This window comes from Amblyomma americanum, chromosome 4, assembly GCF_052857255.1.
Source record: "Amblyomma americanum isolate KBUSLIRL-KWMA chromosome 4, ASM5285725v1, whole genome shotgun sequence".
In the NCBI taxonomy this organism is placed as follows: domain Eukaryota; kingdom Metazoa; phylum Arthropoda; class Arachnida; order Ixodida; family Ixodidae; genus Amblyomma; species Amblyomma americanum.
Window position 1 is genome coordinate 182,341,226 of NC_135500.1, and position 27,717 is coordinate 182,368,942.

A 27,717-nucleotide genomic window follows, 5' to 3' on the forward strand; every position below is an offset into this window, starting at 1 on the left:
TCATTGTATCAGTCAAATTCATCATCCTTCTTGTCACAAATGTTTTTTGTTCCATATACCAAACGCAGTAAATATATTTCATTAAACAGTGAGCTGGGAAACATGTCGTCCGCCATTTTTATGCAGAAAGATTTTCCCACCAGCAACAATAATCCGATTGTTTTTGCTCAATGTAGAGCGTAATGAGCACCTTCAAAACAAATCCTTCAGGCACCTTGTTGTGTATGCGTTACTAACCTGGCACCTCACGTGGAATTTTGCACATCCTTGCAAAAACTTACCCGCTGGGCTTTCACGATAGAAAAGTAACAAATTGCCATTCCTGAGGCCTGAATGTAATGATAGGCAGAAAAATTGTCGTTTTCAAACATAACAAAAAATGACACCTAAAAGGGTTAAGGCACATACCCACAAGTGCCAAGAAACTAGAGAAGGCAAGGATGGACCTGCCAGACATGAAAACTGGCTGAGTCCACTTTTTTGTACTGACTCAATGTCATCTACATGCGTATGCATTGCAGTCTCCTTAACAGTGCAAGACCAAGAGCCAGTGCATTTTTTTTTGCAGTAAAGTTCGCTACCAACACAGCCATTTGTGCTTCTCTCTCAGGGTCGTGCCAGGCAGCTTCACAAGGCAGGGTTTCGCTCAATAATGGACGTAGCCTGTGCAGATGCAAATGTGCTGGTCGAGAAAGTAGGGCCCATCTCGCGCAGACAAGCCCGCCAAATCATTGCTGCAGCCAAGGTATGAACATTCAGCGTTTCTCTTTTCCTTTTGCTGGCTTTGAGCAGTTTCACGTGTCTGCCCTTGGGAGTGTATCTCTCCTGCGTAGTGCACTGCTACCGTGTATCGTATTTACTTGCATAATGACCCCCCCACTTTTATTGCCGAAAATTTTTTAAAAAGTGTTTTCTTTTTAAAGCATTTCTTAGTCTGTGCCTCAATTTTGTGCAGTCTGCAGCGCAGACCTTGGCCGCATGCCGATAACATCACTGTGCATTTATTTTTTGATGAGAGCTCCTGCAGACGCGACATGAGCCTTGGTGGCGGTAGCCTGCTCAGTATGCTGCTACGCGCCCGGCTGCTCCAGTGTGTGCTTAGGAAGTCAATAAGCACTCAAGAGGAGCAGAGAGGATTGTAGCAGTTTAGACCAGAAAACTATAAAACATCCTTTACTCTATGCTATGGAGGAAGCAGGACCTTCATACCCCCAAGCGAATTGGTGAGCTTGAGATTGGGAACAAAAATGCGTAACCCCTCTTTCACCACAGCTAACACTTAAACATTTACATTGCACGCTCTAAACAGTCCAAGTTTTTTTTTTAACCTTGTGTAAAAAACGCACACTTGATCTTCAGGGCAAGTGTTCAGCATGTTCGCTTTACCAGGACCACCACAAAATCTTTCAATCATAAAATACTGCAAACATCTTTCGAAGCGAATGAAAAACAGTCAGTTTGGTCCTCGCTTAACGCCCCCATCCGCCCTAAATGGACGTAAACTTTTCTGGAAAAAAAAAAGCTGGGCTCATTAGGTGAGTAAATACGGTATATGTACAGTGGTAGGTTGATCCTAGACTAATAGGCTTATTTTTTAAAGTTTAAAATGGCTATGTTGTTGGCCACTTTGTGATCCAATCCAAAAAAGTGCTTTGGTGTGACATCACACGACAGGGCAGAGAAGTACATGGAGGTGTTCTGTCTGCTGAATCAATAACGACCTTGGTTCGAACACATTCATACGTTCTTGAACTCGATTTTGTGGTGGTCCTGGTAAAGCGAACATGCTGAACACTTGCCCTGAAGATCAAGTGTGCGTTTTTTACACAAGGTTAAAAAAAAAACTTGGACTGCTACGAGTGTGCAATGTAAATGTTGAAGTGTTAGCTTTAAGTCGTTGCACCTGTGGAAGAACCAAAATGTAATTTAACAGTAATAATTGATTGCAATATGAAGACTCCAGGAGATGTAGCCACGCATCACCTGTGCTGGCTTTCTTAGAATACCTATAAGCTATATTGTGCGACGCCATAATTGTGTACTTAATTTTTATTCAGTGCGATGACCTTTTGTTTCAGTAGGCATAGCTTTCACTGCTGTGTCTCAGCTGACACGAGGCATTGCTTCAGAACAAAATTGACAGAGTGCCATCCCCCTTTCAGCTACTGCTACTTAAGAAAGCAGAGGATCTCCAGGAGGAGGCCGAGCAGGTCCTTCAAGGAATGGTGTAAAGGAAACAGTAAGTACAACTAAAGCAACCTTTATTAAACAGTAATAATAACTTAAGTGTCAAAGCCACATACACACACACTCGTCCTTGCATACTGTGGCAACCCACCCAACATTCATACACACACACACTGATGATGCAGTAACTTTGCAGCTCCCCTTGCGCTCAATGCAGTCCGGTTGGAGAGCGCAGCTGCTACGAAGCATTTTGCATCATTCATTCCTGCCACAGGGGGCGAGATGCAAAGTACAAAATGTCTCTCTCTATGGGACAATGAGAAGCCCCCACGTCACTCCTTTCTGGGCTTCCGCCGCCGTGGAGACCGCTTGGCGTCCCCAGCTCCATCCTCATCCTGCAAACACCAAAGGTCTTCTCTCAAAAAAGAGGCGACCATGCTGCTACTCAAGGAGTTCAAGCGCGAAGGAACAATGTGGCAAAGCTCTACAGGTGGTCAGTTTTTAATGCTCACGAGAACTGTTTCCAGGCAGTGTCAATCTCAGGACTAAGAACTACTTGTCAGTGCTTCAAACTGTATCTTGCCACTGCTAGCATGGAGTGGCAAATTTAGTAACAAGTTGCTCCCAAAGTAAGTTGCAGCTCACGTGCACTGTGGAAAGCCTCGAAGTGGAGGTACAGTGTGTTCATAGTCACAATCCTGTATATGCATAAATAGCTTACTGTTGCATTTGTTATTTGAGCACTTCCAGTTGAGGCAATTGACAGGGCTGTTACCCCTTTGGAAAAAAATGTTAAAGTCAATAAAGTTATGGTTACTGTTCCATGCATGAGCATTTTCCTGAGCAACTTTCGCAAGTGCCTACAAAGCAGACACCACATGTACAATATACATACAAGCGTAGGCTACCAAATTTGCAAGACAAATCAACTGTTCGTGGGGAGGCTGCACTGACATTCCAAATGTTGAGATTTTGGCAATCACACATGTCCCCCTAAAAAGTTTTAGCAAACATAACCAGCATTTTAGGATAATAATGTGATTAGTTTGGCAAAGTGCACTGCAAACAAAAAAAAAACTGGGAAAGTCTTCTTTTGTAATTTCCTTAGTGCAAGATGAAAAGCATTGAGAAACTTTCGCTATATACAAAATGACATACTGGAGCCACTGTAAAAGTTGAATTTTGACCTAACCAACCTGAACATTTGCAAATCAATACTAACTGTTGGACGTGTTTGGAATTCAGTGAATTTAAGCCTTAGCTTTAAATTAGTTCTTATAGTGACCTGTACTAGCATTCCAAAGTAAGCACTATGAAAACAGCAAAGCATGTAAAGCCTTGCCAGCATGGCCTTAGGCAAGAATTGAAATGCAGCTTCCTCTTTGGCTTTTATGCTTGCAACATGCCCCGTTCAAATATCTCTAGCACAAGCCCCCACACCTTGAACAGACAATCTGTCTTGCCACGCTTAGTATGACTAGTCATGCATGTAATCCACCTGTCAGCAGTTTACTCAACTTAAACAGAAGGTCAGTTCAAGTTTGAAACAAACTATTTTCCTGTGCAGAAAATGCTGGCAAGTAGTGTTTGGAGTTTAAAGGGACACAAAGGGGACACCAAGTCTTGTTAGATTAGTGTCCCAAGATTCCAAATGCTGATTTTATCAAGAACAGGGCTTAAATAGGTTTGAAAATTACGTAAAAGTGAAAGACTGTAGTGATGCTACTCAAGAATTTCATTAACTGCACCTGGCCGCATGAATTCTCCAACAGGGACAATAAGCTCATTGCTTCCACGTACAACAGCATTTCATGGAGGGCAGGAAAGCAGCATGGTGAGTGCTGTGGTGTTGAGAATGCAAAGCATTATTTGTCAACGAATCATACGGAATGAAGCAAGAAGGTGCCACTCACCCCACCATCTCCGCTGCCTTCCTCAGCACTGCTGGCAGTGGCCTCCTTGTCACCAGCTGCCGCATCTGCATCTTTGGCCACTTCCTCCTCCTCCTCTTCTTCCTCCTCAATGGGCGCTGCCACTGGTTCTTCTTCAGGCGGAGCAGGCTCGGCACTCTCCTCGGCCACGGGGGCATCGTCACTCTTCTTGTGCTGAGCAGCGGCCGCTGCCAGTTTCTTGTCCTACAGGATGCCCACAAGCACACAAGTGGTTGGCACACACATACTTCAAGCATCAGTTATCACAATCAAGACAGTGGAAGCTGTTGCTGCTGCTTAAAATTTAAACCTAAGCCATGCCCTCGCCTCTCCTGGCCCTGAATAAGATTCCGATACAAAGTAAGAATTGAAAATTGTAACCCCCCCATTTAATATCCGGAAGTAACACCGTAGTGACACTATAGCAAAGTGACTGCAAGTAAATAATTTGTGTTACCTTTCTTTTACTCTACATACATATAAACACCTATTTGACATTTGTATTAATTTTAATACTGAAGAATAAATTGACTAGCACAGGCCTCAAGAGGCATTAATCAATGCCTCCATGGCTATATAGTATGTCCATCTGCATTAACACTGAATGTGACCAACTTCTCATTTCTCTCACTATCCTCTACACTCGGATACTAACTTTTGTTGCCAGTGCGCCCATTCCTACACCAAAATGCTTGGCTGCAACAATTTCTCGAATCTGTCTCCCGCACTTCGAGTGAAACAAGCAGTACAGGTCGGTGCATGCACGCACATGCAAGCGGTTCTGCAGCATCAAGAAGATTGCACAAGGGTGCAGTGTTCCTCCGGTCTGTGGGCCCTGGCCACACACAACTAATTTCACAAGCTCACCTGAGAGCCGGAGCAACAGAAGGTGACGATGAGCACTAGAGGCAGTCCCAGGGCTATAACGTAGACAGCCCACAGCCACGGGTACTTGTTGGTGTACTTCACCAGGCGCATGAACATGCCGTCCTACAAGAAGCAAAAGCAGCAAAGCTTTTCCTAAGCACAGTCTGGCATACTGGACTCTACAGCAAAGCAAGATTGGAGTGTCTGCCACCTTGGGAAGAGGTCTCCGAAGCTGTTGCATTATGCGTTGCGGCAAACGCAGAACCCACCGATGTTATCAGACTTATTTTTAGCACTTTCATGAAACATGGTGGCATACATCAAGCATCTGTAACAGTACACACCGCCTCGATATACTTTCTCTCAGGCTTAATACAATTACAACCATGGCACACGCAAGCTTCAAGTTCATTTATAACGTGCTCTGCGTTTTTGAACCAAAAACCATGACCAACATTAAGTGCATGAAGGCGCAGAAACACAAGGGCATACTAGTGTTGCATACTGAAAAGCATAATGCGTCGCCTCGGAATGTAAGGCCAACCTTCATTCTTAAAGTGGTGCACTCTGTAGTGACTCAGCTTGACCGATGTATGCCGGTAACTGGCTCATGTTTAGCTAAAACCACTTTTTCACATCTGTGCAAAAATGTAGCTATATATTGCAGATTACGAGGCTGATGTTCCAGGTTTTCTGTAGTTAGTCCCAGACTTTTTAAGTCCAACATTAAAATTACCTCGCTCATGAGCCATTTATACCTGGACTACAACGCGTGCTGCAATGGAGGGCTCTAGGTTACTACCGGAGGTTCTTTCATGTGCACCTAAAGCTCAGTACAAAGGTGTTACTGCATTTTTGCCTAGGCCAAAATGCACCGTGGAGGGCATCGCTACAAGCCATGTGCGTACAGTCCATTTCATGGCTTGGCTGCTCCACAAGGGACAAACTACCGCATGTGAAATATGCCTACTGTGTGCACTGATGCTAATCAGCTGGTGCAATGTGCAACAGCCAATTTTCTTTTCTGCAAGCAGCAGAAATGCAGCCTTTCGGATGGGCTACCTCTTGCAGCATGCCCCAGATGTACCACGCGTAAAGTCCCACAGGCAGGCCAATGTAGGTCAGGTACAAAAGCCAGCCAATGCGCTGGTACAGGGAGCCACGCCTTGGCAACTGTAAAGAGCACACTCAACCACACACAATTGACAAAACCAATGCTAGAACACAAATGCATCGTAACATGAGCTCCACACGCAAGAAAAACTGCACAGCCACTCCTTAGCAAGGAGTTCTTACTTGCTGGCCAGCTGATAAATTAAGCTTCAGTAGTTTGCATAACCATCAAATTGCATGCTGTAGGTAGGTATAACGCCATGGTTTGTCCAGGTTCTGCCTGCCCTCACTTTGCATAGGGATCACAGCACCAGAGAGTGCACAAGAGCACTGGATTTTGATCCCACATTTCTGAGAAAACATGCAATTATCACCAAGTTCCATCTCGTACCCCTCTCCCCGACGATATAGTACGTCAACTGCGGTACTATTTTTTAGCTACTCCTTAGCTGCAGTTCTGCAAGCAGTATTAATGTGATGCCGTCATATACACAAACCTTTCAATAACCGTGCTATAGCACAAGGACATCCATCCACTCAGTGGACGACAGCGCCAACAATGAATGATAAGACATACCGTCTCGCTGTCTCCCACTTCCTTCTTCAGAAGCCAGGTGTCAGCTGCCCACTGGTCAGCCACCACAGGGTCATCAGTGATGATTATGTTGTCGAAAAGGATTCCATCAGACATGGACCAAAGCTCGAGGCCTACAGCTCCCTGGGAAAAAGAGAATGCGCTTAATTCAGCTGGCATGTCTGCAACAGTATTCGCATTTATTACAAACATTTCAGATTTCCAATCATCCTTAAAAGAAAAAGCCGACCAGACTTGAAAGCACAGTGGGCTCATTGTTCGAAAAAGCATTTAACAAGTAAGCTACAAAGTACCTCAAGAACGGCACAATGATGTGCTCATTCTTTTGGTTGGGAATTGCATGCAGTTATGCAGCAGGCCATTCACAGTAGAAGAAAGAGCTTAGCAGCAAAGCCTAATGAGGCTCTCTCACTCAATACAATTGCACCCTGACCACATATGTATGCTATGGTATGGAAGTGATCTTGCTCATGCTATTCTTAAACACCTCTACTGGCCCATGGACTCTTAGCACACACAGCACAATAACCTCCATACAGTAAAAGCTCGTTAACCTGGGTCCCTATCTGAATGGAAAATAATAGAGTAGAACTCCACTGTTGAGTTTTTCACAGGACTGCAAAAAGAAAACGTACCAGCCGGGAAACTTTAACAGCTGGGAAGCGGGAGGTTGTACAGAGCAAGCTAAGTTTGGGCACGCATGCAGGCTTGTGTGTTGCTTTCGTGGTAGCTGCCTTAATCCTACACAATCTTGTCTATTGGAACCTAGAAATTGAGTTTTTAAGCTGGTGCGCTAAACACAAGCTGTCAAAATGCCAGCATGGGGTAAACCAGTATTGCGACATAACATGTGGGTACGCTGCCACAGTTGCGACATTATAGCAGAGTCTGCATTGCATGAGCTTCAATGGGAGCTTGCACAGGACTGGCTCACAAAAATGTAGCACCCGGCAATGTAACAGCGGGCTTCTACTGTACAAGTAATCATGACCAACATTTTTTGCTTTACAAAGCACAACACTAGTACAAAGCACTACCTAGAAATACTTTATTTTTTTAAGTATCTTTTGCATGGTAATGAGCCTCAGCCTTCTGTCGTTTATATTGGCATCACATAGCCGCTCACAGACCTCCTCAAAACATCAATGCACTAACATGCATCTTGTGGTGAGTGAGCATTTGCTGGTATATTAAGCAAGTCAGGGGATGAACTCTGGCAAGACTTCACCTCATGCATGCTGCACAATCAAGGTGGTGGAGCACAGCTCTCACCATGACGCTACTCATTATGTATATTACGTATTTAGGTAGTGTAATATTGTGCTCCACCGCTGAAGTGAACCGCACAGACCACTTATAAGTTCAAGCAAAGATGCCTTATATTTGCTGGCACTCTGAATGTCAAATACAATGGAGTTGTGATCAGGGTTCTGCAAATGTGAATGCGAAGCAGCTATGTGTCACCAATATCTGCCTCAGCACCACACTATGCAAACCCCTGCACTTGTAGCTCACTGATTTACTTTCTTAGTAGGAGGGCATCTCCTTGTGGCAAGTACTGCCACTATGCCAATGTGCTGCAACCATAACGCAGATACTGCGCAAGGAGGAGAACACAGAGCATGAGAAGTCTAGACTGCTCAGGTACTAACTACCCCATTGTGAAACAGAACTGCGGACTCACAATTGCAGTCATCCGGAAGGGGTTCAAGTCCTCAAAGAAGTTGGGGTTTGGGATCTTGCGTGGCTTCCACTTGCCCTTGTAGTTCGGGTTGTCAATCAGTGGTGCCCTCCACTTGCCCTTGTAGCGTGGGTTGTCAATCATGGGTGGCTTCCATTCTCCACAACCAACAGCATCGCACTTGGGGTTGTTCACCAACGGTGGCTCCCAGTCACCATCCATGTCATCATCCCAATCCTAAGGCAAGAGAGCACATGTCAGTCGCAGTGACAGGCCCAGCTGTGAGCACAGGTTTACAGATAACAGAGGCCATGCAGGACTCTCACAGCAATCTAACCATGCGGCATGAAACCGACGGGCACACTAGAGCATGCCCAGAATGCAGAGTCTAGTTTCAAGCTGCATGCTATGGATGCATGCTCTGCGTATTACTATGTATTACTCAGCTGACGGCAGAGCAGCAAGCTGCCGTGTGACTGACTGAAAGGCATTGGTTGCGTTGGTTGTTTTTCAACTGAGTGCAGAGAGTAGGAGTCAACCAACGCGGGGAGTAATACATGCAGTGATCTTCGAAAATGTGTGGTTTGCTTGCAAACCGAACAACACTTGCAACAAAATGTGATGGCGTTCCATAGATCACACAAAAAAGTTAGATCCATGGATGTCGTGGGATTGCAAAACTGGGGAGTGGGGCAGACACGGCTCCTTCAAGAAAGGGGACCACAAAGAAAGAAGCGGAACATGCGCTTCCGCTGAAGCAGGCGCCGAAGCAGGCGGAGGGGTGCATCATCCTGTGGCAGCAGTATCGTGAAGGCTGAGAGTCCTCAGGTATTTTTATTTCCGTGGGCTTATTTTGCAGCTAAGTTGTCTGCGACAAACACAAAATAAAAGCAAATACTAAGTTTTCCAGAACACTCTTTAGTGCACCTTTAAACCTGTATCTCACTCTCAGCAGTTTTATGCTATCTGTCAAGCTATGATGGCAGCCTGTTGCATGCAATGGAAGACGGTCACTGCCAGTGGCTTTTAGTGTGGATTCATTATAAAAGAACCATAGACACCCTATTTTAGCTGCATGTTTTCTTTCAAATGATGGGTTAGACATTAGAATACTTGGTTCGCCACATGGTAACCTATGACCACTAAATAATTTATAACTGAATGTCACCTTAGCGCTGTTTTAATTTCATCAACCTAACGATGGCTGCGACATGTTGGGAGTGGTTAAGTCACGTGATGCACACTAAAACCTGCAATATAATCGCTGACACAAAGTTTCAATTTACTATAATAGTTAGGCCTGCCTGCTTCAAGGGCAGGGATGACAGACTGTGTTGTCCGCCCTCACCTTTGGCCGCTCAGCTGTTGCATCTGGCACTAGCTTGGGCTCATCATCAAGCCAGCCAACAGGCTTCTTGGCATCCGGGTCTGGAATTTGTCGCGGAGCATCTTCATCCCAGTCTTCTGGCTTGACGGCATTTGGGTCAGGCACTTTCTCCCTTTCATCCCAGTCCTCGGGGCGCTTGTCGTCTGGGTCCTCAACTTCCTTTGGAGGGTTCACAGGAGGCTCAAAGTCTTCCAGAAGGCTGCCCTTGGCCTCGCTTCGCTGGTCCACAAGAATCTCGAACCGGTTGTCTGGCGTCAGTACTGCATCGCCAAAAGTAGCGAATTCCAAACGAGACCGTCAAATTAACGCAAACCAAAGCCTAGATAACTAACAACATTAAAAAGCTTAACTCCTGCTCCACTGCACCAGGAGTGGTATGAGGACTCCCAGGGATCTATCAATGTCAAGTAGAGAATAACCAACTCTGCATATATGGACACTAACCCATTAAAGCTGTCTAGTTATACTCTCGAGGCAGAGCTTAAGTGTCCCCTCCATTTTTTCTTCTTTCTGTTGTCATTAACTTGCGCAGGACAGATATATTAGCAAATGCGTCATGAGGGTTTAGCTGCATGAGCCTACTGCATTCATTAAAAATTTTTATGTCCCCTACAGTCCTCCATGAATGGATGTCACTGCACCAGTTTCTATCAGTATACTAAAATGAATGCCTCATGTTCTTTACTGCAATAAGGAATGTGGTTACGCTACTATAGATTGCAGTTCCCGAAATCACACACTGGCCGAATAAAACTACATTAGAAACAGGATCTACCACGTTGAGATCAGATGTACAGACTGCTGCATAACAGCAGCACCATGAATGAGGAAGCATGGAACCACTGGATGCACACAAGGCTCGCGTCAACATGGAACTAAACATACATGTGATGTTGCATGTGATGCTGCATAACAAGAAAAGTAACAAGCTGTTACACTCGCCTAATGTGAAAAGATGGGGCTTCTTGTCCTTGAATACCTCATCGAACTTCGATATGCTTGTAGATTTCTTCCAGTGCTTCTCTTCGTAGCTTCCATTGCGGGGATTACGATGGCGGAAGATAAAATGCAGCTGCAAATATGATGGGCGAATTTTAGAAATTCAGTCGTTGCTACAGTCTTGAGCTGAATAGGGCAGAAGCTTGATAAGCATTGTCTCAAAAACTAACCTTGTGGTCTGAGCCACATTTGTCAGGCCCAAACATGATTGTGTATGGAGACTTATCATGAAACTGCTTCAGATCTTTGTTCTCCTCCAAGTCAGACAGAAGCTTCAAGTAGGCTCCTCCACAGTCCTGACCCTCCTGGAACTGCACTTCATACCTGCAATAAAGCACTGCTCATTTACTAATATGCCACCCACAGCAGTGTAAGCAAGGTCACCTTGCCAACACCGAAACTTCTGTCGCTGTCAAGCAGTTCACATTCTCACTAGCTGCACTATCACGGACACAATCCAGCGACCACGTAGATAAAGATCAGAGGAGCACCATTAAGATAAACAGATGGCCTCAATAAAGGGGCTTCATGTCGCATGTATTTTAAGTACATTGCACTTTATAAGGGTTACTCACTGAAGGACAAAAGGCTTGTGATCAAATGTAAAAGGCTTTCCCAACTTCGCAGCAATGGCATGGTGATGGGCTTTCGACTGCAAAAAGATGGAGACATGATTGCTTTAAAAGGTGCAATCCACTAATTGCAACAAACAAGTGATCAATCAAAATGCAGCCTTCTGGCTGATTTCCAGCAAGTTTAATGCCGCAGGCTAATGTACACACTGACAAACATAAAGTGCTTACCTTGAGAACAAGGCCCAAGTCACCCCTGAGGTGATTTTTAGAGGCAGCTTCCACTTCCCATTTGCCTGAAATTGTTTGAAGCCATTGAAAAGTTATTTTCAGTGCTCCTAAAGCCGCTTTAATGGCACACAAACGACAGTTTACTATTCTGCACTCAGCTGAGCGAGATGCCATAAAATTGTTGCAGTAAAACTTCAACCGTCTGCATTCTTTTATCATAACACCACAAACAAAATAAACCAAGAAACAAATCAGCATCTAACCACTATCTATCTTTGAGCCAAGAATCTGCATTAAGCACATTAATTACTGCCTCAAAAAGTGGGAAAATTTCAAAGTACCATTGTATTTTGCTACACTTTCTTCAGCTCCATCCTTTTTTGCTTCAGAAAGGACCCATCTGAAACAAGGAAATAAAGTTGCCTGAATGTAGCGCAGTGATCGACCTGCTATGGGCACCATGAATCCATCAAAAAATGCACGGCGATTCAGTTGCACCAAGTGTTTCAAGAATCAGCCGTTGAACATTTCTTATGTCCATGCAACAGTATGCAACAAACACATCGCCACCGCAGGGAATGCATTCGTAGTGGGCCAGTGCGGCATCATATTTCCAGTACGTACAATAAATTGACGAAATGTGACAAAACAACATCACGCAACACTGGTCTAGCTGGAAGTGCTCGTCAAAACAGCAACCAGCATATAAATCTGAAGCTCAAAACAGAAACCCGTTTGTGATCAACAGCTACCTCCAAGAAACAAACAAACAACTTTAGGGGTAACAAAGCCCAAATTATTTCACTCACCGCTCTTTAAATGCGTCGATATCATCGAAGTGTTCTGCTATGTGAGAAAATCCTACAGGTTTTGGAATGTTGTACACAACGGCTTGAGATGTCTCGGGCTTGGGCTCAGGCTATATACACGAAGAAAGGTCGGGAAAAAAAAAACACTTTCGTTCTATCTGGACGCACAAACGAGATTAGTCGCCAACAAGTAATAATCAGATAGATCGCTGGAAGGAAGAAAAGCGCCAACGCCTACCTTTTTCTCCTCTGGAACGCCATGCGATCCAGGGAGGGCAAGGACCAGCAAGAGTGCACAGCTGAAATACATCACCTGCAAAATCAAAAGCGCGCTTGCGGTGATCTAAAGTTGGATGGAAGAACGAAAGCCAATTAGACTCTATGGCATGACCGAATGCCTCATGACCTGCCCGTTTAGAATGCACCCAGACGTTCGAAAATGCATGGCCTCAGCCTGTGAATGGACCGAGTGGTGGATAGAACAACCGCACAGAGACCCAAGCGACCGAATTCGGGTACGGTGCCGATTAATTACATCCACTTACGGGCAATCGATTGCAACGGAACACGCGCTGTGAAGCGGCGGTGATCGCAGCAAAGTGACGCGGCCTCCCGACGGGAAATGTCTGCTGGGGCATGACGCGGATCGTCGCTAGGGCTGGTCGCTGACCGACCGGGTTCAGCGAATGCATCCGTTGTGGACTTCTTACCTGTGTCCCGCGCGTGCACCTCATCCCAGGCAAATGCATCTCAAGCTCGCATCGCCGGCACGACCACGCCGATTCCAGAGTGTTCCCTGTTTCGTGGAGAGATCCTATTGGGTGCGGGCTGAATACGAAACGACGATGCGTCGAGAGTGGGAAACTACGTATTTCTCGCGGCTGCGTACCTCTCAGGCAGGGGGCAGCACAATCCTTACTATTTTCCGCACTGTGACTAACTGTAATTTCGGCTTTACGTTGGTGTCGTTTCCGAATTCACTTGTCGATTGACGCTGGCTTTTGCCTTTCTCTATTTGCAGTGCCTTTGTCTTTCCAAATAAAAAGTAACTTAACTGACTATTTTTTTTTTTTCACTGTCGCTGTAATCCACGCCAGCGTTCCGCGCTACAGCCAAACGCCTCTTGCAATCGTTTGTAAAAATAAGGCCTTCTCTTACGTCAGTAAGAACAAAAGTTTTGCCCATTGAGGCAACAGAACAGAAAGCCTGTTTCTGATGAGGTTGGACTGTATGAGACACAGTAAATGCAGTCGCGGTTGCATCAATTTTTTCAGCATTATGGCACATATTTAAAGTCCAAAAAGAGCTCTGCAGCCATCGTTGTCTGAGAAGACAGCCCGAAACACAACCCGCGGTCACCGAAAGACGTGGTGAACCAGTCACAAATAACCTTCTTTAATGTGGTCAACATTACGTCAATTTTTTTTTAGAATACGGCACAAACAAACGGAAAAAGGAAGCTGTTGTCTTCCCCGAATATAACGCACAATATCTGCGCCAAATTGTCATCTCACGTCCTGTATTCAGATCAACAAGGTGCTCTGGGGGCGGGCTTTAGGATGTCCTAAGGATATATTTAGTACTCGTTGCGAATCACTAGAGGACAATTTTAGGTATATGAAATGTCTCGAAAAGTACACGCGATGGATGTCCTGACGGCATAGTTTTGTTGCCTGGGTATACTTTTAACAGAGCCCTTCATTATAGAGCGATGATTATGCTGACATAACTACTAACGCATAGTTTACTCTTCGGCTTCAGCTCGTGAAGCCATCTGGGATCTGGTGTCCATAAGCTTTTGTAAAACGTTGAGTGCTAGTTCTTGGGAGTATTGGGTGTTTTTTGCTTCGTAGCCTTGGTTGTATGTCGTCCTAACAGCCGCATCCCGGTGGAAGAGGAGGAGTCCTTTTGAGGATTGCGGTGATTGGCCCTAACTGCACGTCAGATACCCAACGCCTTCGTCGCCTTCGTTCGTCAGGTGGCGGACATGCTGTAGTGATCGGGCACGCAAGCATATACCTGGGACCATTGTGACCGACCATGGAGGAGCCGGCGGCCACCAGCTGCCACGTGTTGAGCTCGTGAGGGCCACGTGACGTCCTCGTGGCACCGACTACTCGCCAAGCTGGTGGTGGGGTACTCATCCACGAACTCACCTCCTAGCTAGGGCGCATCCTCAGGTTGTAGGTGGATCGTCCGTCGGGCATTAAACCGGGCAGAAAAGGTCTGTGCAACGGTTTTCAAGGTGAGTATAAAATGCTGACCGGGAGGTCTTGTGTACCGGCGGCCTCTTCAGCCAGCCAGACGAGGCGGAGATGTAGCTCAGGGTCCGAACTACGCAGCAGGGCCTCCCACGATTCTTTAGAATCGATTTTTAGTGCCCTCCCAAGAGAATTTTGGCATTCCCAGATTATATGGTCGAGGGACCCTCTCAACCAGCAGTGGTAACACTCGTCTGATCTTACATCCGGAAGCATATGGTTCACTAGTATCGGGAGTGGGTACGTGTGTGTTTGGAGTCATCTCCATGCGACTGCCTGCGCATTATTTAACGACGGGTCTGGTGGGGGTACCAGCTAAGGCCCCTGCCCGTATGGCCCTGTAGCTGCAGTTCCGAAGTCCCTGCCAGTGGACCGTACATGAAGGCCTCACGGCTAGCGTAGTACCCTTGACGTAGAGTAAAGGCTAATAAGCGCTCATTTTGCGTACAAGTTTTCAAGAGCGAGCCAATAATTTAAGCAAATATTTTTCAAAATTTCCATTCCAGCTCCTCGCGGCGACGCCCGGTGCCGGTCTCTCGCACGGTTTCTCCCCTTCACATGACGTCAGCGGTGAGGGCTTCTCATTGGCTTGCCAAAAACCACGATGTTTGCAGACGAAGGAAGCGGCCTCACGTACGGCTGGAGATTTTGCTCGTTTGCTCCCTTCCACTCTGCCCCCTGTTGTCTAGCACAGGCAAAATATAAGTTAACTATACCGAGCCGGATGGCTCGCGAGTCGCGACGATTTCGTGGGCGGAGCAGGTCCCACAAGCTTGTTTTTATTTTTTTTTTTCTTATTCGCTGCGGTGTATGAGTTGAGAGAGGAAAGGTGGTAGGCCGGTTTTAATCGTTGGTATCTCTGGTGCTGCATTTTTTTTTCTGGGGGAGGGGAGTGATGGCTGATTGAATACCTGTCGGTCTATCGGCTTTTCTTACCCTCGGTGAAAACCATTGCGGGGACCCTTTATGGGAAACTTGGGGACTATGACTTCAGCGGACACTCCCTCATCAACCAGCCCGGTTTCCCTCGGGGGAGTTTTGGGGATGTCACCTGGTCACAAGGTCAACGAGTGGTACACGCATGCGTAGACTCCCATCTGAAGTCACTTTTCACGTAAATGGCGTCCTCGTATCCATCAAATGCTGCTGAAAGGAGTCACATGAGCACGGCGTTGTCTTTATTTATCACGTTGTGTGCGACGGACGCATGTACAGGAAACGGCACACTGTCCATGACCGCTGCCGGCGATTGCGGCTTGCTGCGATCTCCGGTGGTGGCTTCAATTACGCCATGGGTGCTGCTGTGGTCGCCGGCTCTCCAGTGACTGCCGGCAGCACCATGCAGCGGGATCACTCGGGGGCACATGGGGAAGAACCCTGTGGTAAAAAAAACGGCAAGCATGTGTTCTAACACACTTATAAATCTGAGAGCGAGTAAGTATGCATCTTACTTAGAGGGAATACGGCAACGCTTGGCCTTCGCGCCTCGCTGCCGCTGGGATCTGGCGAGAATGGGTCGCGCGAATAGAGCAGCCGGCTGTGCTTACTGCGCATGCACCTTTCCCGTCCATTCTCGACGGCTGTCGGCGGAAGTGCTTCGCGAAGCGCGAAGGCCACACGTTGCCATGTTCCCTCTAATTACGATGCATAATGTGAGAACGAGCACTGCGCCACAGGTCGACAAGAGAGTGCGAGTCCTATCCCGTCGCTGCTGCTTCACTTGCGGCTCGCAGCGTGCAGAGGAGATTGTGGAAACCGCATCTTCGCTGCTACTGTTTATAAACAGCAAAGAGCCCGTCATCGAGAATGGCAAATTTCACGTTTCCGGCGTGCCCGGTTCGTTCGCACTAAACTTCTGACCGCAGTATTTCCCCGGCGGCCAAGCTGAAGTGTCAGGCTGCAGGGGGCGAACGAGCTGCCTCAATGAGCGTTGCTCCCGTTCACTTTTGTCCCTTATTTCAACTCAAAATCGAGGTATTCACGTGGGCGATGGCGCCCATCACGTGACGGAAACGTCACGCATGCGAGAGGCGGCGCGGTGACGTATAGCATCGGCAGCGTTGGTTTGCTCGGCCGGTACAAATGACCCTTCTCCCCACGCTCCTGGTGCGGAGATGTGGCATCCCTCTCGGCTCCCGTCGGCTACTCCAGGCTGCTTGTGTGAATGCATAGTTGAAAATGCAGAGTCGGATGCAACTCAAGAACAAAGCGGCAGATGCCCCTCAATGGGGCCCTCCAGACAATGGCGTCGACCGATTTTCACGATGCCGCGATTAATCCGATTAAGCCGTGACCATTCCCCATTCACCTTCCAACCCCTGCGATTTCACGCTAGCAGGTACAAGGGAAGGGGGGGGGGGTTAGGACTTACTTGGCACGGGGCGTCGACGCATCCGAGGCTCAGTGGAGGAAGTTTTCGCTGAGCAGCACCTGCTGCAGGCGGCTTCTCCGCTGCTGCACGGCCGCCGCTCGCTGGGCCTCCTCGTCCTCGCTCTCTTCGTACTCCTGCGCTCAAAAAGTCACGGATGGATGACGTTCTCGCGCACAGCTTCATTTCACAGTTGCGTCGTTGGCGTCATTGGCATAACACAGCAGGTGCAACATGCCATGCTGATTGGTCAGCTAGAATGCAGTGACATCACGCATGTCGTCCCACATAACGACGCGCCAGCTGGTTGGCCAGTGCCAGTCACTGATTGGTTCAGACACAATGACGCCACTCATGACGTCACAAGGCTCACGAAATCGACGCCACGCTGTGGCGGCGCCGCGAACCTGTTCAAGAAGGATCGGCGCGCGCGGAACAGCGTCGTTTGCTTCGTTGCTTGTGTGGCATACTCTGTTGCATTGCTGTAGGCTAACGAAATAGACGAGCAGCTAAGCGTCACTGTGTGAGTTTTCTGCTATCATCAATAGAGAGAGAATATGGGAACAGTAGGTTTCCACGCATTAGCGGAATGGTTGGAGGACCAAGGCCGCGCAGTTATTAACAAGCACCCAGACCATGATTTCTACAAAGGGCATTTTCCTAGACTCTAGAAGGGCCAACGGGAGCTGTTTGTTGAGAAACTTCACTGAGCACACATGACTAACGAACGCAGTTCAAGCGCAAAGAGTTTTGTGCAAGACTGTCACTGTAATTGCGGCCCATATACAGCGAGCACAGATGCACATGTGCAAATAGTACTTTTTTTTTATCCGAACCGATAATGAATAGCGCAGCTTTGCTACCGAATTGAATATTTTACGAATTTTCGCTTCCTGCGCGAACGAATACCATATACACTCGCGTACTCGTGCAAGGATCGCACTTCCCGAGTTTTTGATGGCGGCCACAAAAGCGGAATTTTTTAAGCGAAAGCTTCTCTACGCTACGTAGCTTCACTACGCTAGGTAAAGCCGATTCCGGCGTTGCCGGTAGACCTACAAGAGAGCCAGAGGTCAAGTGTGGCTACAGGCCCCATTTGTGGTCCATCATGGTGTCGCGCCACTTGATCTTTGACCTTTCGATTCGCCGGTAGAGGGTGGCAGAATAGGCCGCAGCGTTCATTGGGTGAGCAACCTCTCGCGATGAACCATTAAGTGCCACCTGCCAGGGTGGCAGGGTGGGCGCACTGTCTATCCAGTGTGCGGAACGCCTCCTAAGTTACAGACGCCAAGCCGCGTTTAGTTGCCCGATAGCTTTCGCTCTCTAACCAAGTTCAGCAGTAGTTAAACCGCAGCTGATTTCTTTTATGACTAAGTGTTTCCAACTACGCTAAACCTAAATTACGCCCGTCTGCGCGGTGACCCGTATTTTGAGAACAATCAGCGCCGGCCTGTTTATAGAGGTAATGCGCGAAAAAGTCCCGATGATACGACGACCGGCGGGGACCTCCCGCGATAAGACAGGACTGCAGGCGATACTTCACTGGCCAACGTCAGGTTAGCTCAGGCGGTTAATAATAATTATAATAATAATAATTGGTTTTTGGGGAAAGGAAATGGCGCAGTATCTGTCTCATATATCGGCGGACACCTCAACCGCGCCGTAAGGGAAGGGATAAAGGAGGGAGTGAAAGAAGAAAGGAAGAGAGAGGTGCCGTAGTGGAGGGCTCCGGAATAATTTCGACCACCTGGGGATCTTTAACGTGCAGTGACATCGCACAGCACACGGGCCCCTTAGCGTTTTGCCTCCCGGGAACTCCGGATCAGTAGCCGAGCACCCTAACCCCTGAGCCACCGCGGCGGGTACTCAAACAATCAAGTGGTTCCGAATAAGAAATGAGGCAGAAACGTAGCGACGGGGTATGGAGTTGACGGCTGGACGCAGCGCTTCATGCGCCAGACCAGCGGCCGTCGGTGCAAGGCGGCTATCGCCTCGCCTGCTTTCCCGCTTGCTTCACTGCCGAAAGCGTTGCTTGATTGTTTGAGTTAATTTGTTGGTGGTACACTCTGAACACAAATGTTCCTATATGAGAAAAAAACAGGGGAGTGAGCTGCCCTCCAGCGCACTCGCTTTTTATAAAAGGAAGTTGCGCTAGGGCACAGCTTAATCCCCTTTTTCACTCCTTTCAGTTTAGAGTGTAGGTCGACGCAGAAAGCGCCGCGCGGGGAAAATTATGTACACGTAAAACAAGTTATTCGTTACCGGCGTTTATTTTCCAATTTTACAAGAAAATCCGACGTCGCATATGCCCAACATTCTCAGGAAAAAAAAAATCTGAATACTGAATAACTGTAGGACACTGTTATGGATGGTAATGGTCCATTCTTTTCATATGTAGCAAAATCTTTCTTTTTCAAGTGTTTCCATCGATCGCACCAACCATTCAAGACTGCCATAGAAAACCAATGGGGAAGGCTTTTGACGATAGCAAGAGCGTTAATAGGGGAAAAAAATGCAGGACTGCTGTCGGGTGATATGCGGATACATTGATGGTTCTAGTGAAATCTGTTGTCATCCATGATTGTGAAATTCGGTATCTTAATTCAACACAGTGATTCGTTTTGTCATTCTGGGGGTAGGCGCATGCGCTGCTGGCTGCATTGTGTGAGCTATTTAACCTTATGTGTTTTTTCCAATAAACTTCAGTTGATAGTAGCGCTTGTCCTTCGTTTTCTTTCTCGGTGTCCCACGTAGCAGCGCTTTCGAAAGTTTTAAAATAGTGAAATCTTACATCTTATGAAAAAAATTGCGTTCATAGCGGTTTCCTGCTCAGAAATGATTTTGTACAGAATTGTTCGGTATGTCGGCGAAAAATCCCCAAAGCAGCAACCTAGGGGAGGCCACTTTGGTCACGTCTCCTTGTGGCGTCATCACAGCCTGTTCACGGGACCCTAGTAGCAGAAGAAGAGCAGCTACAAAGAGCGATCGACCATACTGAACAATACGCCAGGGCCAGCGGACTATCGTGCTCAGCAGAAAAATCAGAATACGCAAGAATAAAAAAAGGTACACGAAAATACGACTCCCAAATCACCCTGAAGCTCAGAAACGATACAACACCTGAGAAAACGGAAGTCATAGTGCTTGGAATGTGGCTGCAAAACACAGGCCGCTGTAGCAAAACCATCGCCTCTCTTAAGAATACAACACAGGAAGTCGCCAGAATCGTGCGAAGAGTCAGCAGTAAAAATAAGTGAATGAGAGAGCAGGACACCATAAGACTCATACACAGCCTTGTCACGAGTAGGGTAACGTACAGCCTTCCCTACCGCGAACTAAACAAGCAAGAGACTCTACAAATCGACACCGTGTTACGCAAAGCGTACAAAGCGGCGCTCAAACTTCCGATGCCAACAGCAACCGAAAAGCTAATGTCACTGGCAGTATCGAACAGCTTCGACGAACTACGAGAAGCGCAACGTAGGGAGCAACTAGACAGACTCACTGAAACCAGAACGGGAAGACATGCAATGGAGAAATTAGGGCTACCCCTGGGCACACAAAAAGACAAGGAACAGATTAATAATGAAGACAGAAACAACATCCGGGTAAGACCCATACCCAGACACGTGGACCCCAATATACACCATGAAAGTAGACAAGCCAGAGTCCGAGCGCTCAGCAGGGAATTCAACGACAATCCCAGCGTAGTCTGCACGGACGCAGCAAAGTACCGATACCAATGCAAAACGATCGCCGTTGTAACAGACGAAGGAGGGAAATAAATAACCAGCGCAACGATAAACAACCCAAGCATAGAGGCAGCTGAAGAGGCCGCCATTGCTCTGGCAATATCGCACGGCAACGCAACAGGACAGAACCTCACTATAGTGACGGACTCCAAACAAGCATGCAGAAACTACACAAGAGGCAGGATCGACAGCATCGCCAATCACATTCTACACACGACGAGAAGAGACATAAACACTAAACATAACATAGCATGGGTTCCGGGACACGAGGGGATGAGGGGCAACGTGGCAGAAGACGAGTTAGCTCGAGGGTACGTAAACCGAGCAGACTCAACACTTTGCACCACGGGTACCTTTGACGCTGTTACCCCCAGGTACTCAGACATACTCGATCATTACAGGGGTCAGCGGAAACGTTACCCAGCCCCACACAAAAAGCTATCCAAAGAGGAGGCGGTAGACTGGCGCAGACTACAAACCGGTCCTACCTGCACCTGACCAAACTACACAAGATTTTCCGTACACAGTATGCAGACGAATGTTCGTGGTGCCAGGGTAAACCTACACTAGAGCATGTCACATGGACCTGCCCTAAGGCAGACTTAGAGCCTAAATTGACCACCCGAGTGTGACGCAGTGGGGGCACTTGCTGGCCAGCCAGGACGAGGAAGCGCAACGATTTCTCGTACGCCGAGCCACGATGGCAGCTGTCAAGTGCGGCATCCTTGACCGAGGATCGACCACGGCGCCCAGTGACCCGTAAGGGTCAAGAGCACTTTAAATTTGTCGCCAGTAAAGTTTTTTCCATCCATCCATCACCGGATCCTGAGCAAACTGCGCACCGTGGCAGTTGTATTAATGAATCATCGCGAGAGGTTGCCCGGGAAGAGCAACGTGTGTCTCACTGGCCCCACGCTGTGCCACTGCGTCAGGAGTGCTATGAAGACCCCCGGAGATCCATGACTGTAGAGTACAGAATGACCATTTCTGCATATATGGACATTAACTCATTAACGCTATCGCGTCATATCCTTAAGGCGAAGCTTAAGTGTCCTCTCCAATTTTCTTTTTTGTGTGTGTGTGTGCGGGGGGGGGGGGAGGTGCCGCCCCAAAGAGAGCCTTCACAGGGCATATATCCACAACAAGCGTTACCCAGATCATAGAGGTCCAGTGAAGGGCCGCGGTGAGCAGAGGCGGGCATTTGACCTCAAAAATATGGACCTCACCTCAACCTAAAAAAGAATTTGACGACCTCGCTCAACCTCAACCTCATCAATTGAGGTTGAGGTCTCCTTAGACGCCTTCACCTCACTTTTCCTGAGGCCACGGCTGACCTCACTCAACCTCACCTCAACCTCAAATTGTGAGGTTGAGGTCGGCTGCTCGACCTCAGAAAACAAACGGAAAAGAAAACAAAAAGCGATTAAGAAGTTTTTCATTTAAAAAAAACAATTCTGAGAAGTCTGTGAGACAGGAAAGCCAAAATGATGGTATTATTTAATAGGGTGTGTACAGCCATTATTGGTGTGCACGCAATAAGAGAAGCTTATAATCTGAGATGAACCCTCAGAGAGTACATGGCCTGCGGGCAGGGGTGTCTCATAGGCGGTTACCACCAGTACGTCGGTGAGTACTTTATATGTGTCAATATTTCGCAGCCTGCTTCGTGTATACTTGTTCGTATTGGAAGCCTCTCGCTCATTCACGCACGAACCGGCAATTCACAAACGCATACCTTCTACACCATCTACCAGAAATGGGGGAGGCGATACTCTTTCCAGGCTTGACAATAGTTACCGAATATAAAGAAACTGGTCGTCGATGTACTCTCCAATGCGACGGTTATGCAGACGCATATCAGTATATTTCGATTTTCTAGCTCTATCCGGCATAGCGAGAATGCTCTTTTCAGTCCTCCGTATACTACCTTCGAAAACACTTAACAAGCTGCGGCTTTTGTACACCAGCAGAGGCGCGTTGTATTTATGCCTGTATAGAAGCGAGCGGCTTTTTTTATTAATGCGAAAGCATTAGATGGCTCTTTCAAGGTCATATCCGCAAAAAAGTGTCCGCAAGAAACGGCGCCATGTGACGTCACGAGCCGACGAGTCACGCGACGAAGATGATGACGTCACATAATAAATTAATGCTAATAATGTAATTAGGTAACGCCACGACGAATTAGTATAATTAGTGATGACATCATATGCGTGCGACGGCATACCATGTCACGTGACAGCGATGTATTATGACATCAATCCTAGTCACGTGACGATGCTGTAATATGACATCACACCTACTCACGTGATGACGATGTAATTTCTCGCCATACCAGGCCCCATCCACCCCCATTTCAAGATCCACATGGATCCCACATTACTACATTTGCGCGCGTGACGCATTACAAAGACTGTCCACAACCCGGTCCACATTAATGACATTCGGATTGTCCAGCAGGTAAACGCGCGAGTTCTCATGTATGACATACTGCAAAGATCATGCAACGACACATGCCTTTGGCTCTCGAGATGATGGCGATGATATTAACAGTATATCCTTATGAGCCTGGGGAAGTCTCATATACCGCTACCAAATTAAATGTTGCCAGAATGTTGATTAAATATTGTACATTACCCAGCAACTGAAGACAATTATTGTGCGGGAAAATAGGAATACCTGCCCCTAATAATTAGGGATGATGATGTTGATGTTCCTGGCAAGTCAAGACCCTCCCCCGTTTCCGCCAGTTCCCTCCAGCTGGCGATGGTAATGGTTTCGAAATCCTGGGAATTCTTCGATGAGTCGGAGATCCCGCGGCATTTTGAAAGAAAGGGCTAGATTACGTATTCGAACACTGTGCCAACTATTAAAATCACAGGGATCAAAACAAATTGCCCAGAGTGGGCAGCGTGAACCGCTCGCTCTGTCAAGAGCACCATGGCTCTCCGCTCAAATTTCCCCGCAGCGAAATCTTTTTCCGACCCCCCTCCCCCCCTCCCCACCCACCTACCCACTCTCCCCACTCCGGGGAAAAAAAAAAAAACACCGCCTAAATACTCCTACGCCTCATCAGAATTCTGGGTACCACTTTGTCAACCAGTCTGAGACAAGCTGTTTTAAGCCAATCACTTGTTTTCCTTCAAAACTGAACTAATCAATGGTACGCCAGCATCCTCGACGTTCTTTACCCGCGAGCACCGCGTGAGCATTCTGGGAAGCCGTATAAGGTAAACGATGGGTCTCTGCAAAAAAGTTAAAGGAAAGATAACGTGTAGTGCCTGGTCGTCTCGAAGGCAGGCCGCCAACCTAACTGATCCCATACGGGAAAAGAAAAAAAAAAAGAGAATGATTGGAAACATACAAACAAAAATTGCACACTAAAAACAGAAGCGAGCAACAGTGTTCCCCATTAAACGTCGTATTAGAAGGTTTGAAACAGCGACTCAGCAGCACAGCACCAGCATGTAATCAGTTCTATTCACACATCTTCATTTAAAAAAAAAGGAAAAGGAATGAGCTACCACATCTCCATACAATCATTGTAGTTTTACATTTTTCCGCCGCTGTAAACACCGCACGTTGGCGCGTTCGTCTTGTGTTGCGGTGTTTCGCCATAATAAGCGAATTTCCGAGAAGGAACAAGGAACCGGAGACCAAAAGAGAGGTTATTCGGAAGGATAAAAAGTGAAATTATATTTGCATCTGCTTGCATTACGGAACGGGAATATACAGAATTAGTGAGAGATTCGAAAGGGGAAGTCACCGATCAAAAGCTTCGACGGTGTTATACAGGTTTTTCTGGCTTCGTGCTTTTTTAATCAAATCAGCAGGTGTCCTTGTTAGGAACAGCCTGAATCATATTCTCTCGCCTGTGCTGACTACTCCAGTTTCTGTTAAGTCAGCTGTAATGTACAGCAGGATCCCCTTTATTCGACTGCAAGACAAGAGCCATGACGTCAGCGCCGGCAACCAGCATGAACACGAAGCAGTCTTGCTTGGGGCCATCCGCGCTATGTATACGACGAATTTATTGCGTGCTTGTTGGACTGGACTTATTTCTTTGCGTCATCAGACAAAGCTACCGCGGGTCAACGTGAGTTACGTGCTTTGCGCGCTCCCGGGAGTTTGAGCCGACCGGCAGGCAGCTAGGGGTGCTACGCCAGCGGGGCAAGGGGGAGGGAGAGTGGCGTGCTGTGACAGCAGCACTCCTTCCAGGAAGACCAGAGGGGTGCGTCCTCTTGTTGGCTCGGACTGAACGGACATTACGGCGCAACACCGGAAGCTAAGAGGGAACTGTGGCATCCGGTTGTCCAAACAGGGGAAACCGGACACCAAGCGTCATTGCATGAACACTGCGGTGATGCGTTGCAACTCCGCTTCGAAAGCGGCACTCGTCGTAGTAATACGCGGCAACTGCAAAAAGTCTCGACCTCAAAATTTCGACTTCACTGAATGACGACCTCACTCAACCTGAAACTCACGCGTGAAATTGAGGTCTGATTTGCTGACCTCACTCACAAAATTTCAAGCCGTCGCCGATCTCACCTCAACCTCACCTCACGACGTGAGGTTGAAGTCATTTTGAGGTTGAGGTCGACCTCATGAGGTTGCCCACCTCTGGCGGTGAGTGCACTTGTACGTTGCTGGTGGGCGTTTATCGCCTATTCTTGCGCGACATTTTGCGCCACCTTCCGTCAAGCCCGTTGTTCTTCGGCTATGCGAGATGTCGCCCACTTTCTGAACGTAGCTGAAAAGCAGACTGGGCGAACTGGCTCATTGTGAGTGAAAGAACTGCAGAGCGAACACGGAAGACACAAGGACAAAGGAACGAACGCGGAAGCGCGTTCGTTTTTTCACGAAATGAGGGTGACAGAGAAACGAGGAAAACAACGAAGTGAAGGTGAGGGCGAGTAGGGCCAGCAAAGTTTACGAAATGAAGATGAGGATCAGCGAGGTCAACAACAACAACAACAACAACAACAACAACAACAACAACAACAACAACAACAACAACAACAACAACAACAACAACAACAACAACAACAACAACAACAACAACAACAACAACAACAACAACAACAACAACAACAACAACAACAACAACAACAACAACAACAACAACAACAAAAATCGAGGCAGTTTGCCCACCTCTGCTCATGTGCAAACGAGCAAATTAACGGGGTTGGATTGCGAAGTCAGTTAAGATAAACAGCGGCCTTAGGAGGGCAGGCGCTTTCGAATGCGAATTTATGCTTATTCAGGAGAATTGCTACTTGACAATAGGAGTTTGTCACAAAAATTTCAAATTGGTTGCAATGTATTTTAACCAAGGTGCATAGGAGAATGTTTCTAATTTTTTTGAATTTGTAATGCCAATCAATTGGTTTAAAGAAAATTGCTTATAAAGCAGCAGAAAAAACAACCATGCCGCCGGTGGGATCCGAACCCACGACCTCCGAATATCGCGTCTGGTGCTCTACCAACTGAGCTACGGCGACGGCTGTCCAATATGCTGCTTTCGTGGGTATTTATGTTTTGCGTGTAAGCGAACCTCGAGAGTGTTCACCAGCGCCACACTCGTCCAAAGCGGTGGACGTAGCACTTCCTGTAATACCGCGAGTTTGACGTAGAACGTCATCTAACGGCGAGGGCGGAAACTGTGCGAGAGCCCTCTTATGCTACCTGTGGCATCAAGACTGCCAGAACCGAGACCCCCGTTAAGCTATTAGCAGACAAGGCAAATGAAATGTGGGGCTCGTTTGACAAATATATTAGGGACCGAACAGTCACCGAAACCAAGGTGCATAGGGGAATGTTTCTTTTTCTTTAAGTTGTAGTGCTGATCAGTGGGAGAATAATACTTCGATTACTTAGATTAATCTGGCGCTCAAAGAAAATTACTTACAAAGCAGCCGAAAAAACAACCATGCCGTCGGTGGGATCCGAACCGACAACCTCCGAATATCGCGTTAAACACTCATAAGATATAAGCCAGAAATGCGAGCGGCGCCATTTTATCAACGTGCAACGCAGGAAAGCCAATTTAACGAGCTGTCAAAGGCGCATTTTTCACCTTCGACATTTCGAACCACAATACTGACTCAGAAAATTTAGAAACTGGACTCGCTTTCGATGTTTACGGCCTTCAATTTCTCAATATGTAATGCACTAAAAAACCAAACATTAGAAAGTTAATTAGTAAACCTTTAATTTACCGTCTTTTAGTTCAGTTTTATCACTTACCTAATGTCCGCCTTGCTGTACACAGACCGCATCGATGTACCTCTCACAGTTTTTAAATTAAAAATGTGATCAGATTTAAAAAAAAAACGCCCGTTATATTCCTGAAGGTTTTTCTTCATTGAAGCTCTTCCACATAACCGCGAAGCATCAAATATGAAATTCGGGCTTTCGCACAGCAAATCTGAAAGAATCGGCCTCTATGACGGATGGCGCAGCAAAAAGCGTCAGTGGCAACTCACAGGAACTGCGTCGATGACCACCTGTGCCAGCTCCTCGTCATCGTAGCGCCGACGTCCGTTTCTCACCGCTTGGTAGGCAGGCTGCTCTCGCGTCCCGCTCAGTGTCATGGAGACCGCGTTCAGTCGACCCACGTTGTCCTGGCCGAACTGCACCAAGGCGGAGAGGTTAAGCCGCGGCTCAGCGCAGCGTCCTTTCTTTTAGCGCGGAAGCACTCATGCGCTCACCAACACCGGCCATGAATCTTGTCTCGATCTTTATTGTGTCACTGTCTAGAAACAGCGACGCTATGTTGCGTTAAAAAGAAATCAAACATTCACGGCTCTGAGTCGAGCCCGCGGCGGCGCGAACAGAACAGCTTCGCAAGCCGCTGCGCGAGTGCACAATACAGGCTATTGCCGCAGCCGAACACGCCTCGTGTTAAACTGCGACACACTCGCTGTTGTTGTTGTTGTTGTTGTTGTTGTTGTTGTTGTTGTTGTTG

The 27,717-nt window shown here is 47.3% G+C and overlaps 3 protein-coding genes across 4 annotated transcripts in view; 1 reads left to right on the forward strand and 2 right to left on the reverse strand.

Moving 5' to 3' along the window:
* The window catches only part of mus301 (mutagen-sensitive 301), a 27,851-nt gene extending 25,584 nt beyond the window's left edge, over window positions 1-2,267 (forward strand). The window contains exons 17-18 of the mRNA XM_077662533.1: window positions 611-745; window positions 2,163-2,267. Of these exons, the coding sequence (XP_077518659.1) occupies window positions 611-745; window positions 2,163-2,231 (204 nt within the window). The 3' untranslated portion in view covers window positions 2,232-2,267. The remainder of the gene's footprint in view (window positions 1-610; window positions 746-2,162) is intronic.
* LOC144128807 (calmegin-like) lies at window positions 2,245-13,236 on the reverse strand. 2 transcript variants are annotated; one of them, XM_077662536.1, is made up of 14 exons: window positions 13,083-13,236; window positions 12,611-12,685; window positions 12,373-12,482; window positions 11,905-11,963; window positions 11,564-11,628; window positions 11,336-11,412; window positions 10,931-11,084; window positions 10,704-10,833; window positions 9,723-10,021; window positions 8,378-8,611; window positions 6,676-6,816; window positions 4,986-5,108; window positions 4,101-4,322; window positions 2,245-2,582 (listed from the first exon to the last, which is right to left on the reverse strand). In XM_077662536.1, exons 1-14 carry the CDS (start codon window positions 13,119-13,121, stop codon window positions 2,520-2,522), a joined length of 1,791 nt encoding a protein of 596 aa, XP_077518662.1. In that variant the 5' UTR covers window positions 13,122-13,236; the 3' UTR covers window positions 2,245-2,519. The 2 variants fall into 2 exon arrangements, with proteins under 2 accessions (XP_077518662.1, XP_077518661.1); XM_077662535.1 differs by lacking the exon at window positions 13,083-13,236 and adding an exon at window positions 12,918-13,059.
* Window positions 13,237-15,790: 2,554 nt separating this feature from the next.
* The window catches only part of LOC144128810 (neuroendocrine convertase 1-like), a 54,039-nt gene continuing 42,112 nt past the window's right edge, over window positions 15,791-27,717 (reverse strand). The window contains exons 14-16 of the mRNA XM_077662541.1: window positions 27,236-27,382; window positions 17,005-17,138; window positions 15,791-16,010 (exon numbers count right to left, since the gene is read on the reverse strand). Coding sequence (XP_077518667.1) covers window positions 17,034-17,138; window positions 27,236-27,382 — 252 coding nt within the window. The 3' untranslated portion in view covers window positions 15,791-16,010; window positions 17,005-17,033. The remainder of the gene's footprint in view (window positions 16,011-17,004; window positions 17,139-27,235; window positions 27,383-27,717) is intronic.

Bases quoted from the DNA above. Each gene is read 5' to 3' on its own strand.
- LOC144128807 (XM_077662535.1), bottom strand. From the start codon at position 13,010: ATGCCCCAGCAGACATTTCCCGTCGGGAGGCCGCGTCACTTTGCTGCG. The intron at 6,817-8,377 runs GTGAGTCCGCAG...TCTTTTTCCCAG, and splicing joins CCTTCCGGATGACTGCAATT to GGAGCTGTAGGCCTCGAGCT. The intron at 2,583-4,100 runs GTGAGTGGCACC...TGGTGTTTGCAG, and splicing joins AAGGCAGCGGAGATGGTGGG to GATGAGGATGGAGCTGGGGA.